General features: G+C 41.5%; 1 protein-coding gene across 1 annotated transcript in view; it reads right to left on the bottom strand.

Moving 5' to 3' along the window:
* Window positions 1-747: 747 nt before the first annotated feature.
* The window catches only part of abcb6b (ATP binding cassette subfamily B member 6 (LAN blood group) b), a 34,253-nt gene continuing 17,131 nt past the window's right edge, over window positions 748-17,869 (bottom strand). Inside the window, exons 15-19 of the mRNA XM_069663411.1 lie at window positions 13,761-13,935; window positions 13,555-13,667; window positions 12,103-12,197; window positions 3,979-4,047; window positions 748-1,642 (exon numbers count right to left, since the gene is read on the bottom strand). Of these exons, the coding sequence (XP_069519512.1) occupies window positions 1,528-1,642; window positions 3,979-4,047; window positions 12,103-12,197; window positions 13,555-13,667; window positions 13,761-13,935 (567 nt within the window). The 3' untranslated portion in view covers window positions 748-1,527. The remainder of the gene's footprint in view (window positions 1,643-3,978; window positions 4,048-12,102; window positions 12,198-13,554; window positions 13,668-13,760; window positions 13,936-17,869) is intronic.

Genomic DNA, 17,869 nt, shown 5'->3' on the forward strand with positions numbered 1-17,869 from the left:
ACAGACCTCTGATGGTTTTAAAAGAGGCTTTATAAACACTGTCCTGCAAGACAGTCAAATGCTTTCTTTCTAATGTTTAACGGCACATTTTCAGTACTTTCGGGTGGTGATTGGAATTTTGCCAAGAGTTTTACATGAAAGTAACTGACATGGTCTAAAGATGGCAGCTTAAAAGTATAAAGGCGTTAACATACCTAATAGTGTCCTGGTTTTGTGCATTGTCCCGGTTTAGATCTTATACGGGATAACATGTTTACATGGATCTCGAGAACCCTGGCTTCTGTGGGCATGCTTCAGGTAGAATATCAATGTTATTTAAAAACTTTTTGTTGTTGTAGACTGTTTTGTACCACATGTTAGTGGTGTTTTACTTTACCACTTTCACTTTTCTCTTCCTGTTCTGATGGAGAATGTTACTAATCTGACAGTTATGTATTCCAGTATTTTCCTAACACTGGATGGACTCAGGAACATGCGTTAATATCAGCCAAACTGTTTCACTTGTGTCTTTCGTAAAGTGAATGGTTTTGTGCAAGTCTGTCGTACAAAATAAAACAAATTCGTCCAATCGTAGAAACAAATGGAGCAAGTTGACATAAGATTGGAGTACCGGCCTGGGAAGTGGATGCATATCGGACAGGGGTTTATAGGTCCTGATGTAGAGACCTAAAATAAAAGTCAGGACACAGTTGTTGTTTCAAAGGCTTTTATTGCTAACGACACAGCTTCAGCTAAAACACACTCTCCATCTGTCTCTCTCTCTTCGGCCCTCAGGCTGCTGATATAGTTTTACTCCAAACAGTAACCTTTGACTCCGGCACTTTCTGCCCATCCAGGATGTTTTTACCAAAACAATCTCAGTAACACAATCGCCTCCGCTTTTAATGGCATCTGTGGAATCAGCACAATGAGAACATCTGACCTCTGCCACCTTCTTCTGCTGCACAGAAGCTTTCACCTTAATACTAACTAAATTCTTCTGATTGTCTCATATGGCAAAACTGCCTTGGCTGTTATCCAGCCAACATTAAAGTCCTGTGAAGCTTCAGTTTTAGTTGTTTTATTGCAGCTGTAACTACATTCATGTTCTGAAGATGGAGATTCTTTGCAGTTGCGAGCTAATCCATAACTACAATTGCCAGTTCTGGACGCGTCGTCCTGCACCACCAACAGAATAGGAAACTAAAAGCAGCAGCAGTTTAAACCCCCAGACGTAGGCATGTCGATGCTTCCATGAAGAAACAACGAGCATTAAAGCTGCTGCAACATTAAAACGTGCATCAGCTGCAGCTGCAGGCCGTGTTACACCTGCACTTTTTACTTATAAACTTCTAATAAATGGCACGGGATTGGTTTAGCTTCCTGTCTTTGTTCTTCATCCTATTTGACAACTTAATATTTCTGCAAACACTCCAGTTTTACTTTGTCTGGACAGATTATGGAGTTGAAGTTTGTCAACTAAACAGTGGTTTCAGAAAGATGGTGAACCTTTGACTGGTGGATACACAACATAAAGACCATTCAATGTCAGGTGTCTTCAGTCTGACTGTTTATCTGTGTTTCTGTTTGTGTGTCGAGACTTTTCTGCTGTTTCATCCACATGGCTGCGTACAGACCTCCCCGGACCAGCAGCTCCTCGTGCCTGAACACAACCGAGAAACAGACACTGGTATCAGGCATGAGACATTAGACCACAAAATATTGACATTGAGAAGTAACTCTTCTGGGCTGGTTCTGGCTTTTAATCGACACCACAAAGTAAGATCATCCCTCTTTCAGCCTAACTACATTAACTCTCTGCAGGATTGATTGTAAGATCTTATTGGTTACCTATAAGGCTCTCTATCACCTGGCTCTAAATTATTTTAGACCCCTTAAACCTCTCAGTTAGTAGTTTGAATTCCTCAGACAGCAGTCTTTTGCCTTTTCCAGACTCCGGACTGTTACCACATTGAATTTATTTTGTTAAATTTCCCATTGTAAACAGAAATATTTAAAGAAGAGGAAATACGCTTAAAGATTAAAGGCACAGAAATTCTTGGAAAAGCAGCGCAGGCAGGGGAGAAGGTGGGTCACTCATAATGTCTTGTGACACCAGAGCAGCTTTAAAAATAAAGTTGAGCTGTCTGAAATCCTCCTGCAGACTTCAACCAACTTTACTATGAATTAGTAAAACCAAAAGTCTGTCACTGTCTGGACTTCCAGACGGAAAGAGAGGGCGGGAAACGCAGCGAAGGGTCTGAAATAGATGATACACAGAAAGTGAGACGGATAGAGAGAAAAAGAAAGAACAGGTTAATGCAGCAGGTCACGCTGTCTGAAAACAGGAAAGTGGAGGACTTGTCTTATCTTACAAAGAAGATGATTTCAAGAGTGTAGCATTGCTCTCCAAACATTGTTGAAAAGTAGGAAAAAAGATGCAGCAGAACCAAAGATATCTTGCTGTTCAAACCTGGTGCCTACATAACCCAGAAGGCATTGCGACTAACAAAAATAGGGCTGGAAATTCAGGTATGTCAGGGCATAATCAGCAGAATTAGCAACAGTGGGTATTTATCTTCCACTCTATGCAAGAAAAAGGATGCATAAAACATCTGAATGTGGGGTTCAACTTTGGTGAACTTGGACGCAGCCCCAACCAACGGCAGTGGCAGGCAATGGTCATCTGTCGGCATCCTTCAAGGTAGTAGCTGCTAATTGAGTCTATTCTACATCTAATCTTCTAAGATCAAAGACATTAATGGCCATGTGGGAGGGTAGATAGTATCGGCATAGGGATGTGGGCGCAATGGGAGGGGTTTGATTCATCTTATGTTTAATTGAATGAGCTGTAGGTGGTAGATGTCGACGTAACATTTACCTGAAGAGAAAAACTGCTTAGACCATAAAGCCCTTATAAGGTATCATAAGATATAAAGCTGAGGAACAAAAGACCCTGCAAGCATCAAACTCTGCGAACGCAGATAGCTGTCCTGTCCAACTACTTTACAGATGTTTGTTAAAGATGAGAACAACAAGAGATTTTTTTAGCTTAGCGTGGTTGCAGTCCTCGTAAAGAATGTTTAGCCTGAGGACTTCCTGTCTCTGTTTCATGATACCCTCCACCACTTTGTGGCACAAACTGTGTGTATTCTGACACCGGAGTTTGAACTGGCCTGCCCTATGTTTACATCACAGCGTCAATCAAAAGACGAATGGCTTCTGGTTGGGGTTCCCCACACATGCCTGCAGGGGCAAGCAGAGTCTCTTCACATGTTTACCCTCCACTAAAAGTGACTGATTTATCTCTCAGGCGTGTTCATAGTGAAACACTGGACTACACATGCTGGATGATCTTTGTTGATTAGAATTAAAACATTAGAAAGTCATATATCACCTCCTCACTGCAGGGGTGTATGTTACCTCAGTGTGTGACACAGGAAGTCCTCCCAGCTCTAATATCAAAGGACTTAACGCATCAGCAGCTAAGTGGCAGCCCAAGTGTGTGAGTGCCAGACTGCAGTATATGAACGTCCCCTCTTTGATAGGTAGACATCACTCAAGCCTGCAAGTCCCCTCTTGGCACCTTCTTAAGATTAGATTAGATTAGAACACGCAAACCACATTTGAAGAAATATTATGGTAAAAGACCTTAAAAGGAAACTTTCTACTTATTTTTGTGTTTTTTAAACTACCATAAACAGACGTCCTCACTTGGTAGGTGTAGCCTTACGGTCCCCTGTTTGCATTGTAGGAAAGAATGTGTGTGTGTGTGTGGTGTTCATTCACGCTTTGGGGCAGAAAAAGGACACCAGAAGGTTTAAGGGTCACACACAAAAACACACTCAGAGGTTTTGATCCACAGATAACAAATTTGCAAAGCACTTAGGACACACACATCATTCAGGTGTGTCACAAAAGCACGCACACACACAAACCCATCAGTGGCTGCTGGCGGAGGATGAGATAAAAACATCCTGAAAGTGTCTCAGTTCTGACCTTCCTCTCTCTGCGATCCGTCCGTTGTGAACCACCAGGATCTGGTTTGCTCCGACGATAGTGGACAACCTGCAAAATCATACAAACATTATTCCGCCTTCATTTCATATCGAGTTTTTCTTGTTCCAAAAAAAGGAGGAAATATATTCACTGCATAATTACCAAGCAATGTGAATTTATAAACTGCCAAACTAGAATCAGAATCAGGTTTATTGCCAAGTAGGTTTTCACCTACAAGGAATTTGACTTGGTGTTTAGGTGCAGAACAATAAACACAGAGGTAGAATTAAAAGAAAAAGGAGGTAGCTTGGAGCAGCAGTACTCCAACTGTTGGGGAACCTAACTAGAATAATATAACAATAAATAATAAGATCATGAAAACAATATAATGAAAACAATAATTTAATAATTTAATTTAGTCCAAACTAAAATAATATTAAATTATTGACCATGCAGCACTCTTAACACAATCACAACAGTCTTATACTGGATTCTGAATTTGATTGATTCCTTATCTTCTACCTTATCGTATCGTATCGTATCGTATCTTATCTTATCGTATATTAACTTATCTTATCGTATCTTTAGTATCGTATCGTATCTTATCGTATTGTATATTAACTTATCGTATCTAATCGTATCTTATCTTATCATATACTAACTTATTGTATCTTCTCGTATCTTATCGTATCTTATCTTATCTTATGAACCATAATCTCTAGCTCAGCTCTGGACAATACAGGTCTGAGTATAGCTGTTTCTTAAATGGTACAAAGAGGAGCGCCCTAACTCAAACTTGGACCATAATTTATAAAATGAACATCATGATATATCGAATAAAACTTGGAACTAGTGATCAATAAAATAATTATGAAAATGTTTACTGAGGTAATAAATGAAGAGAGTAGTAGGCCCATTTTTAAACTTGCTCCATACAACTGGTGCTCTCGTTGACTTCTTTAATACAGTGTTCGGTTGAACATTCGTCACCTGAAACTTCTAAAGCAACACATTTATCAGCTGCTGTTTTCGAGGGGAAACGTTACAGTAGAAAGAACGGGATGATTGATTTGTGCTTTAGTCAAACTCTGGCTTTATCTCCCCCTTGAGATCTAAAATATTTTGTCTTTGTGCCATGCATTTGTGGAGAATTCAAAGACGCCAAGACACCAACATGTAAGATACACAGAGAACATCCCTTAATCATTGACAACAGCACATTAAAAGGCTAATTACATTTACATCCACTTTGTAAGAAGGTAAATTGAAATTAATGACATGTATTATTAAAAATATCGACTTTGGTTCCCATGAAAACTGTCTGCACGCAGGCTTTGTTTGTAATCTGTACAGACATGTTGCTGGATTCCCAAATTGCAGCCTCAAACATAATAATTATATGTTATTATTAAAAACAGAAATAATAGCCAGTGCTATAAAACAGGATCCAAGTTGTAATCAACTGAAATATTATTTAAACATGTGTACAGGAGGAAGCAGATCAAAGACGCAGCGCTGTCCTCACAGAGCTTTGGAACGACATAAAACAGGAGGGGAGGGAGGAGGAGAGGATGTACTTCCAGAGGTGTCAGAGGTCAGAACGGGGGAAACGTTGGATGATTGAGACACATATTGTTAAAAGACAGAGTGAGATGGAGTTATAATGTGCGGTTTGATGTTAAATATGTTCAGCTGTCGTGTAAAAGCAAAAATCAAAGTCATTCTTTGGTAATCACTCACAGAAACACACATTCACTTCAGCTCTGTCATGTATGTAACACTCATGGGTACACTTAGCTGAGTGCGTCGAGAACTCTACGTGAACTTGTCTGTAAATTATTAAACTTTATATTAATGACCAGTCTCTGATGAGAGTCTGATTAAAGCCACGCTAACACTAATCTCAGCCTTTGTCATGGGACCAAACGGGGATCAGAAAAACTATTTCTGAGGTGTTGTGAGACGGAGAGATGAAAGTTTGTCAACTGATTCATAATTTTTTACAAGAAATGAGGTTGTAAGATAAACGTTTGGTTCTTAGGGTGCAGGTTTGAAAAAGGTTGATATTGTGCCAACGTTCCCAATGCTGCATGCAGAACACAAAAACGGGTCCTGCCTGCCTCTCCAAACTGCTGAGTGTCACTTTAAGCTTCAGCAGAGCCACCACTCTGCTTTAATGTCATCAAGGCTATCTTTGGACGTCCACCTTCAATATTTGATAGAAAACCTCGGTCAAAGGTAGAAATATCTCTCCCCAGAGACTGCAGACGTCAGAGGGTTTTTTCCTTTTCTCATTCAGGCTTTATTATATTGCAAGAAGAAAGCATCCGATGTGTTTACATGCAAACAGTGTGCTTAAGAAATATAGTTCATGATCTGTTTTTAGGTTCAGGATAATCTGCACGCTGCAGATCTTCTTCTAGGCCGGGAAAGTCACTCTTTTCTAGGTCGGACGTAATTTTTTTATGACTCAAATTCACAGACTTCATAATACCAAAGGCCGTTTCACAAAATTTGAACAGAATCTGAAACTAGAATTTCATGTTTTGCACATATATAATGTGCAGATTGGGCTTAAGTAAACCTCAGTATTAGTTACAACTTCGCTTTCCTGCAGAGACCAACTTTTGTTCCAGGATGTAAACATGTTTCATTCTGTTTCTAAACATTTGGCCTGAACTAGAGGAACTGCAGTTTTGGTAACTTCTGCATTGGCTTCACTTCTCAGCGTCAAAGGCGTCACTTGGCAGGACATTAGAGATAGATAGAGAGAGATAAAGAGATCGATAGATAGAGAGAGAAATATATATATATTTATATATATATATTTCTGCAGAGACTCAGAAACAGATCACATTAACTGAAAGCAGATCCATTTGAGGATTTTCAAATGAAAAATCCCACTTGGTGTAATTAATACACTATTACACCACCATTACATTTTTCCTCACGCGCACCCCCTAGAGGTAGCTCGCGCACCACCCCACTTTGGGAATCCCTGATTTACATAAAGGGAGCGACGCCTAATGTCCATAGTAACAATGACAAGAACATAGCGTATGGGTCTCGCGAGAAAGTCCACGCCAGGGGGGTTTGGGTGGATGGAAGGGTCCAACAAAAAACTGACTTTCAAGCCCATTCTCATAACTCTCTAATCCCGACACTTTGCCAAACAATTACTAACTCTATACCATAAAATAGGATAACATATTTAACAGAGCCAATGCAAAACAATAATAAACCATTAATTAAATTTTTAAGACTTGTTGTGATGTATAAAGTTTTGATATGAAACGTTATTTTCTCCCTGAGTGACTGGCTGAATTCCATTTAGCTAGTTCAGTTTCAGGGTCCTGGTATTCTGCATTTAGCTAACTATCGTGGGTTACTGGGACCCTTCTAGAAAACTGAGGCTTCGTTCATGTTAATAACAAAACCAGAACGTCTAAATATCTGCTGTGAAAAAATAAGACATGCTGTTGCAGCACCAAGTGAATGAAATATCTCCCTTGGTGTTCACTATGAGGTAATGACAAACGCTTTGGCTTGATGTTATGAGCTACCATGTTCAGGAGAAGGAAAAAGATCCCTCCATCCAATAACTGAAGTTGATTCCAATCCAAAGACTGACAGAGAGATCTCAGCTCATCCTTCAAAGTAAAAGCACGTTATGTATCTTTGTGTGTTTTCATTTTCCTTAATGCTCAACTGATTAATTCAATAAACAGCCCTGATCCTGCTACCACACTCCATCTGCTGCTGCTATTCAAAGAGCAAGAAGCTGGTGGATCCACTTAAGGAAACATCTACTGGGCAACAGAGGGTCCAGGAAAGAGATTTACTCTGATGAATTATTGCATGGTGCTCATTTTATAAAGATGACTCATCAGATATATCTGGCCTGGCTGGATCATTTGTATATGAGGTCAGTAAACAAAGAATAACATTAGAACTGAAACCAAAATTAGTTATGTAGTTTGTTGGCTAGTTTTACCTCTAATGGGGAAATGTTGTCTGCCAATACTTAACTATGATTCAAGCAAACACATCTTTTGTTGACCTTCAGTCATTAAAGTTGAACATCACCTGCAGGTGATGAGTGGTGTTCATTCTAAAGCCACTGTCTCTGTGTGCCTCAGAGCTGCGGTGTCAGTACTGGTCACAGACGACTAGTCACAGCCAGCATCTGTAAACAATGTGTGAATGCATCAGTCACAGTTTCCATACAGCTGCACATTCTGTCGTCACGTTTGTTTGTGTGAATCACTGTTTCCTTAGGTTATGGCGCACGCATCTTTCAACGCGGTATGTAATGGATCAATGTGGAACTGCATCCACCTCATTACAACAACAATGTTGTGTTCAGACCCTGTGTGAATTTTGGCAGCTATTTTAGATTTAGTCTTTAGACAGACATACTGATTAGTTTTAGTCACATTTTTGTCATTTTAACCCTTTATAGCCGATGACAGCTCAAAACGTTTTAGTCATTACGTCTAGTCAAAACGTTTCCTCTCTTTAAGCTAAATCTTTTAGCCTAAGCAGGTGTCAAAATGTTTGTAAAAAGTGATCCCTTCTGTTCTTTTTCCTGTCCAAACCCGTTTTGCATGGATGCCGTCATGTTGTTGCTTTGGGACATCGTCACCTGTGTGGCTGGGTCGGATTCAGAGGGATCTGCTCGCAACCCTCAACCAGCTCAACCAGTTACAGGAATGCATTGCTTGTATATTGACAGATTAGAGTTTTTATTATCAACGATCTATTTTTAGCTCAGCTTCGTCATGGAAAAAAGACAGTCGACGAACATTTATCGTCATCATTTTTGTTCAGTCCAAAGGGAAAGCAAAACAAATTCAATGTCAAGACGTGAATAGAAGCAAATTCATGCTGAGTGATGCACATTTCATGATGCAAATAAGATGAAGTTGCTGAATTACTAAAGTTCATAAATTGTCAGGTCTTTCTCCAAGACTAAAATGATTAAAACTATTTTTACATAGCTTCTCTTCTGAATGGACCATTTCTGATTCAATGTCAAAATGTTTGGAAAATCCCATCGCTAATAAACTTTAGCAACACAGTGCCAAGCTAATTTCTCACTCAAGTTAAAAAATGTCACATATTTCACCTATTTGCATTGCGAACTTTGTGTGTATCAAATGTCATGCCAATGTCTCCAACAGTTGTTGAGATCTTTAGTCTGGACCAAACTGGTGACCCAAGCGACAGATTGTTATTACCATCCCTCGCCCAGGGAGGTAAAACAAAAGTCTTGTGATTAAATCTTAACTTAACGTTGTAAAAGGAACTGAGGAGCTGCTGTCTGCTGAGTTAGGGCAAAAAACATATACAGTACATTGTATAATTTTGAACAGCAGCTTCAACAAGTCATTTAAATCAAGAAAAGCTTGCGGTTATTTTAATTGTTTTGATACAAGAACAATATGTAACCATGGTAACACAGTTCTTTCCCCATTTTTAAACTTTCCATTAAACAAAAAGATCGTTTGACGTTTAGGGCAATTAAGAAAAGATGGATTCCCCGTTCTTTGTCAGCTCTTTGTCAGGTTTCACACACTCTGGAATTTGCAGAAACCTTCTAACGTGTTTCAGCTGATTCTCCAAATTGTTCTGTTTTCATTGGGTCTGATCTTTGTCAGGTAAAGCGCTCTGTGGTTTTATGGTTTGTTGTCTGTTTCCAAAAGCCACTAAAGTCTTTGTTTAACAGTGTGAAACAGACAAAAACAGCTCAGAGCAGACGGAAAGTATGATCTCTATTGGACCCTGGAGGTTACTGGTAAAATCTCAGTAAAACAAAGCTGTTGTATAACAGAAAGAATTATATAAACTTCCCATGGGAGGAAAAACATGATCCAATAAAGTTTCCAGACAAATCTGGAAGCCTGTCAAAATAAATGTTGTTTTTAATTTTTCCCATGTAACAGAAAATACAAACTTAAAGGTTTCGTCCTTTGACCACTCATGTTTTAATCATGTTAGTCATGGAACAAGAAATAATAATCCATCGTGCTTCTGTACTGTAGGAAGTGATGAAGACTGTGTTCACGCAGTGTCGCAGGAGTCAGCACCACAGGCTTCTTTTCTGATGTATTTCAATGTCTGCGAGTGTCAGAGCCTTTCAAGTCTTATTCAATATCACTCAGACTGATGAATAACCGGACATCTGTTTCTTTTACTTTTGTTGACCTGTCATCACGTGTCATCATCAGCTCCTCCAATCAGCTTTTAATTTAATCTCCCCATCCCTCTCTTTGTGTCGGCTCTAATCCTGTTTTCCTTTCACCACATCCCTCTTTTCCTTTCATCTCCCTCACTCACATTTGGTTCTTCTTTTCACTTTGGTGCTGTATTACCACCACAAATATAATCACATTGTAACACACTAGTGCCATTTATATAGCAGATTATGTGTTAATACAGCCAGTGACAAAGGCACAGCATGTCCACAGGACAATGATCACAGACATTCCTGGTTCCCCGATGATACCACTTACTTTGATGATCCCCTGACTGTGTCTGTTGCGCCATTATGAAGTCAGCTTTTATTAGTGTAATGTTTCGACTATTGGCTGGATTGCCGGTTGGTTGGTGCACACATTTCTCTCCACAGAGAGATATATTCTAATTGTTTACGAGACTTAAACGTTGCTAGATATTCAAATGTTTTCGAATCTTTATTTACTCTGATTACCTGCAGAAGTAGCCACAGATGGACTTCGGTTTTAGCTGAAATTAGCTAATCTTAGCATGCTAACAGGCTAAGCTAGTGGTTTCCTAAGGCTGATGATGGCCAAAAAAATTACTTGCAAACATTATAAGCATTGACTGTGTCAGCATGTTAGCATGGTTTCTGCCTGTTAAAGGGAAGCTGTTCCTCGCCACTGCGGCAAGTGCTCCCTCAATGGTGGATTAGTGATGGGTCTGTAAAGAGTCTAAACCTGCTCTTTATGTAAAGTGTCTTTCGATAACTTTTGTTGTGATTCGATGCTATATAAATAAAAAGGTATTGATTGATTAACGTTGGCTAAGCTGTGCCTGCATGTGGCCTTACAGAAAGTCCCTGCAAAGCTAGAGATTGTGTTTTATAACTCCTAGCTACGCTCTTTAGCTGTGTCTCAATTCAGGGGCTGCATCCTTCCTGTTTGCGTCACCAGCTTTTTCCGCCCTTACCCTGGCTTCATCAGACGCAGCTCCTATCGCCTAGCAGTAGGTAGCAAGCAGGCTAACTAGCTATCATAACTAACGTCGCGTAACCTATTATTTTAAAGATAATTAGTTTCAGGGCGCCTTTTGTTTTTTTATCATTTGTATCGCCAAAAACTTTTACATTTAAAGTGGCCGTTTAAGAGTCAACCATTTCGTTTGAATTGGCGTGCAATGAATCTTGGGATATGTTGGGCCGCAAATTCCGGATCGATTACTGCAACGCTGCTCTCTCCGGTCTCCCAACCAAACTCCTGAACAGACTTCAGATCATCTAGAACTCGGCTGCCCGGATCATTGCCCGCACCAAATCATCTGACCACATCACCCCTACTCTCATCCAACTCTGGCTCCCTGTTAAGATCGGATCGACTTTAAAAACCTTCTGCTCACCTTTAAAGCCCTTCACAACCTAGCCCCCACCTACCTCCCTGCGCTCATCCTCCGCCGGACTTCTGACTGTCCCCACCTCACGCCTTAGCTCCCAGGCTCTGGAACTCCCTCCCCCCCTCACATGCGACAGCCTGACACCATAACAGCATTCAGATCCCACCTCAATAACCCACCACCCCCATCTCACACGTGTTGGCCTACAGCGTGTCTCTTGTTCTGTTTTTAACTCTTGTTGTCCTCTGAAGGATGCAGCACCTGAATTAGGATGCAGTTTTTTTTGGTTGCCGTCACTCTTGGAAAAACAACCCAAACAATGGCTCAGTTTCAATCAGGCAGAGACCACTTCTATTCGTCCAACCAAGGTTTGGTCTCGGTTTTTGGTCTTGAATCAAGCCATGCAACATTAGTCTTAATTGGGGAAATGCAGACCAAATGTGAAACTGCTGCTTAAGTAAATAACTACAAAGCTTGCTAGTTAAATAACACATAGTTTGGTAGTAATGTCACCTGTGTGCGACCACTATAGTCGTCCTGTTGGCGCAGACCTTGGCCAGTGACGCCTGGATGTTCCTCTCAGTCTGAGTGTCCAGTGAAGAAGTGGCCTGATTGAATTAACACCAAACACAGTATATTAATTCATGGTGTATTTAATGAATGTGTTTGTGTGATTGTCTTTGTTGCAATGTTGTGTATACGACTCTTGGAAAAAGCTTGAATAAATAAAGTTTAACCAACAAAAAGGGACACACATGAAAGTGATGCTTAAGTAATTGGAGTCAGGCAGTCGGAGAAGTCATAAAACTTTACAAGGACAAAAAAAGATTAGTTGTTCTCTGTTGGTTATGTGAATATGGTTACGTTAAAAGCAATCAACAGGCTTTAATCAGGTTCTATGTGTGTTACATTGTTCACCAGTGATGTGGAGGGGTAAATCTTAGTGGGAGCTACAAACCACTGTTTGACCAAACCACAGACTTGAAACTGCAAGTCTACGTGCCACAAATGGCTGCATTCAAACATCAAAAATAAACTTTAAAATTGGGATATCTTTTACACCGATGGCATTGAGCTGTAATGGAAGGTCCACTTGGTCATGTGGGCAGGAGGACCTTGGAGTCCAACCACCAATGGAGTGGTTCATGCTCTTCGTTCAGAGTAGCTGCAGTTGGGGAATAGTGGGAATAAGAAGGAAGCCCCCAACACTGACAATTCAGAGCCACGATGGATCCCTGATTGGCAGAATTCTTGCACATGCCTTTCTCCAAACTTAAACTCAACTTTGACATATTTCTTCCCATATTATCATCTTTTCCTACATATAGGAACAATTGGTGCCTAAACCTAACCAAACTATGACTGTTTAACAGTGTTAAGCATGTTCGAAGCTTAATCCAAAAGGCAGCTGGACTTGGTTGGAGTTCTTGAAGGCGATTCACGTCTCATCTGAGAGGCTTCTTTTGTCCAGATGAGAGCAGTTTGGATGAGAGAACTTCAAGAACTTTAACCAAGTCCAGAACCCATGACCTGGATGACTGAGAACCTTCAGAGACATGTTGTTTACCGTCAGAATATGATAATGGATCCTGTTTTGGCCTGAAACTATACATTAAGTCTAAGGTGAGTTTTGAATCTATTGACCTGCTCTGACCTGCTTTTTAAACAAACTCTGTCTTTATTCAACAGTTCTTACAAAGGGATGGAACAATGCGAACAAATCTACGGAGAGTTTTGCTCATCGATGGATACCATCTTCACATGACCAAAACATAATGCTGCCGTCTTTCGTTTCTTCAAAAATGAAGGTTGTCAAGCGAGATATATGTTGCCGGGGACGACACTGCCCTGACCTGCCCATTAGTGAGTGAGCTCACACTTGCATGTGGGCTGCTTGTCCACACCAACAACTTGTTAAAAATTTAGTTGTATCATATTAAAGTGCTGGTTTCCTCGTATCCTCACCTCATCCAGCAGAATGATCCGAGGTTCTTTCAGGATGGTTCGAGCGATCGCCACTCTCTGCTTCTCCCCGCCGCTGAGCTTCAGACCTCGTTCCCCCACCTCGGTATCGTAGCCTGGTTGGACAAAATGTCATTACTATCAACATTATTCACAACCTGCATCCAGATTTACATCATCATTATTATCAACACACACCCCAGCCTGACCCTGAGGAAGCTCCAGTATCCTGCTGTGAATGTCAGCGGCCATGGCGGCTCTCTCCACCTCCTGGTCGCTCGCTGTCACTCGGCTGTAGCGGATGTTGTTGCCGATGGTGTTGTTGAAGAGAACCGTATCCTGAGGAACCACGCCGATGTACGACCTCAGAGAGGACTGACGCACCTTGGACAGAAAGGGATGGAATTATTAGCCTCAGAAGGAAGCAAATACAGGTATTCACTGACCTAGATTCAAGCAGCATTAGAGCCCTGTAAGTCTTCCTTTCATGTCACATGAACAAACCTCCGTGTACCTGGGATACTCAGATCTCTGGATCATGACACAAACTTATTTCATGTTGGAGTTCTCGCTCTACTTGCTCTTTCTATCACACACACGCGCGCGCACACACACACACAGCATACATCTACATTAATGTTGCATGGCTTAATTCATCCTACACTATATAATGCATGCTGCCCCAGGTCACAGACAGAACATGTCCTGAACCGATTTCTGTCGCTGTCTCTCAGTCTCTCTGCTCAGCTCTCTAGAAACATCACTACCATCTCGTGTCCTTTGTTGCGTCTGTATATGGCTGAGACGTGTTTTTGGAGGTGTCAATAAGATTAGATGCAGAGGCAAAAGAAACAAACAGCCGCTGGTTTTCAAGCAGTAATCTGCAGGGCAACACATGCGACAAAGGACGACAGATCCTGGTTTAGCCCAGTGGGTAGAGCAGGCCCCCCCACATACAGGGGCTACAGTCCTCAATGCAGCGGCTGCAGGTTGCATGTCATCGCCCACGCTCCCACTACTTCCTGTCTCCCTTCTGCTGTACTGTGCATGACCTAAACAGCCAGAAGCTCCTGAATCTCTTCATCTCTCCAGTTTGCAGACATCTTTGCTGCTGCATCTTGTAAATGACCCTTCCTTTAAGACCTCGGATGTATTTAATCATCCTCTTTATGTGTCGCTCTTGTGGGGCATGATATAAACTTCATCACTCCGCCCACTCGCTCACGGTGAATGTTCCTGACTCAGTTCACTCTGACTTCTTGCAGCAGTTTAACTTGAAGGTTAGCAGGGAAACGTCTGCCTAAGGTCAGGGTGAAATACTCAGCACCCGGACAATGTCGGGATACTTTGAGGAGTGCAGTGCATGTGTGAAAGGGGCTTTATATTGTTGTTAATAGAAAGCTTGGTGTGTCTCATGCAGGAGCTAAAGGGTTCCTTATGCGGCCGTTTGAGACGCTGAGGGGCGAGGTACGGTGGCCCTGAAGTGCAAAACAAAACGAAAAAGTCTGAAACACTTTGACAAAAGCTTGAGACAAATTTACATTTTTACATTTTAGAAAACAAAATTACAAATACAGATTTCTTACAGAAAGGGATTGTACCAAATACCAGAACCGAGATTGACCTCTCACGCAATCACTTTGGGTTCACTTCGGGTATTTGGTATTTGTTTTGTCTTTGGTAAAAGTGTTTTGCTTATGTAATTTTTTTTTCTAAAATGTCAAAATGTTTTCCAGAATGTAGATTTGTCCCAAGCTTTTGTCAAAGTGTTTCAGACTTTTTCATTTGGTTTTGCACTTCAGGGCCACCGTAGCGAGGGGATTATGTGTTAATTGGAATTATAGCACATTACTTTTTCTAGGTATGAAACAGTGAGTGAGAACAGCCTGCAGAATGCATTGAAATGGGTGACTCCCAGCATCAGACCACAACAACAGAAAGCTCATTAGAGCTTGAATTTATTCATTTATCACAAAATGTCCGACTATTATAGTAAAACCGGAAACATGTGAAAATAAAAAGCACCCTGCTTTTTGTTAGCTTTTAATTTCAGCCAGAAAAACAATGAATTGATCCATTGTGATAATTAAACACGTTTACATCAGAAGCAGACGTCCCGGGCTGCAAGAGTCTCAGTCCGATCAGTAAATCCAGATCATTGGTATCTATTTCACTCGTAATGTTGGCGTTTCATGACTCTGGCACTTGATCTCTGCAGAAATAATTTCCGGTGTTCAGTAACTCTCTGGTCAGCGCTTCGACTGTTTCCTATTAAAGCTTTTCTCTGCAGCCACAACAGTACAAATTCCATTTCCTGCACCAGCTCGGTTTGGCTGATAATCACTCACTTTCCCTTAAATTGATCCTCTGCCGTTTACTTTTGGTATTTATTCCACTTAAGAGCAACACAGCATCTGTTTCTGATAGATGCAGGCTGTCAGAGCTCGAACACCAAATGTTAGCGCGAGAAAAAAAGACAGATGGAGTGGGAGAAGAAGAAAGGGGGTGGAAGAAAAGGTTTTCATTCAAACATCAACTCAGGAACAAAGGATATAAACGTGTCTGACAGCTGCCCTGACACAGAAATAACATTTCATTAAATCTGTAACGTGATGTAGCATTCAAGATATGTCTTAATAAACCCGTCCTAATGAAGTCCACAGGTCCTGTCACAAGCTAGAGATTTTATTGCCTTTCAATACACAGACCACAATATTTTCATGACTTCTCCAACATGCTTTGAGCTGCTTGAACATAACCAATAAATGGAAAATAAGCTGTTTGAGGCCTTCATGAATATGCTGTTGAAAAATGCGGCTTCGTCAACGTCAGATAACGTTGAGCAATGCGTTCACGACGACGGATTAATGAGAGGAAGTTGAAGACAAATGTGTTTTTTATTTGGATATTTTGCTCTGAAGTCAGAGCAGGTCAAGCACCACTTTAGGGAAACAACTTATCCGCTTTCTTGGCGAGAAAAGGTTAAAAAAATTAATATCTCCTGTAGGACATTAAAGATGAATTTTCTGCCAGCAGCCACTTAGCTTAGCGGTGCTGAGCTGAAACTGAGAAGAACATGATGTTAAAAGAACACTGTGCTCCAAGCAACTTGTGAACAATGTCAGCGCCGGCCCTCACAGCCAGAAGCTCCCGAATCTCTTTATCTCTCTAATCTGCAGACATCTTTGCTGTCGTCTTGTAACTGATTCTTCTTTTTCACCCTCAGATGTATTAAATCATCCTGATATGTGTCGCTCTTCTTGTGCATGACATAAACATCATCCCCCCACTCGCTCGCTCGCACTGAATGCTCCTGCTGCGTTCACATGTAGGCTCATCCTGACTTCTTGCAGATGTTTTACTTGGAGGTTGGCAGAGAAAAGTCTGCATTAAAGTCGGGGTGAAAAATTGCATTCCCACATGCAGTCCACCCGGACAATGTTGGGACACTTTCAGGAGTGCAGTGCATGTTTAAATGGGGCTTTATATTGCTGTGATTTAGACTGAGGATAGTTGAAAGCTTGGTGTGTCTCATGCAAGAGCTAAAGTGCAACAATGACATCAACAACATCCTCAAAGTCATCTAGCATCAACATCATTAAGGTCAGAGGTGTTCATAAAGAGCTGGGTCTGTAGCTTCTTCTTCAAGGTGAAAGGGACTCTGTGGACCGAATGGAGTTTGGTAGCTCGTTCCACCACCTGGGGACGACTGAGGAGAAGAGTCTAGTTAGAGACTCAGGGCCCTGTTGTGATGGGAGCACCAGGCTCCTTTCATTGGCAGAGCGAAGTGGGCGGGACGGAGTGTAGACCTGGATGAGGGCGTTCAGGTAGGCAGGATCCGTTTTTGTTGCTGTTTTGTAAGCGAGCAACAGGGTTTGAATTTGATGAGAGCGGCGACAGCCAGTGGAGGGATATGAGCAGTGGAGTGACATGTGCCGTTTTGGGTTGATTGAAGACCAGTCGCGCTGCTGCACTCTGGATCATCATCGTTTGAATGTGCATGCAGGAAGGCCTGCCAGTAGGGAGTTGCAGTAATCACTGCGTGATATCACGAGCCTGTACCAGCAGGTGTGTTGCATGGTCTGACAGGTAGGGTCTGATCTTCCTGATGTTGTACAGGGCAAATCGACATGACTGAGCAATCGAGGCCACGTGAACCTTCAAGGTTAGCTGGTCGTCAGGGGCGGATCCAGACTTTTTTGACTGGGGTGGCCCAACCGGGGCACTGGCTTATGCAGGGGTGGCATGAAGAATGTGTCCACACACACACACACGCAAATGAACAGCATTTAATTAACCCTTCCCTCTAAGCTTAATT

This window comes from Semicossyphus pulcher, unplaced genomic scaffold (genome assembly GCF_022749685.1).
Source record: "Semicossyphus pulcher isolate SPU_LCO1_2020_fin unplaced genomic scaffold, fSemPul1.0.p SCAF_15, whole genome shotgun sequence".
Taxonomy (NCBI): Eukaryota; Metazoa; Chordata; class Actinopteri; order Labriformes; family Labridae; genus Semicossyphus; species Semicossyphus pulcher.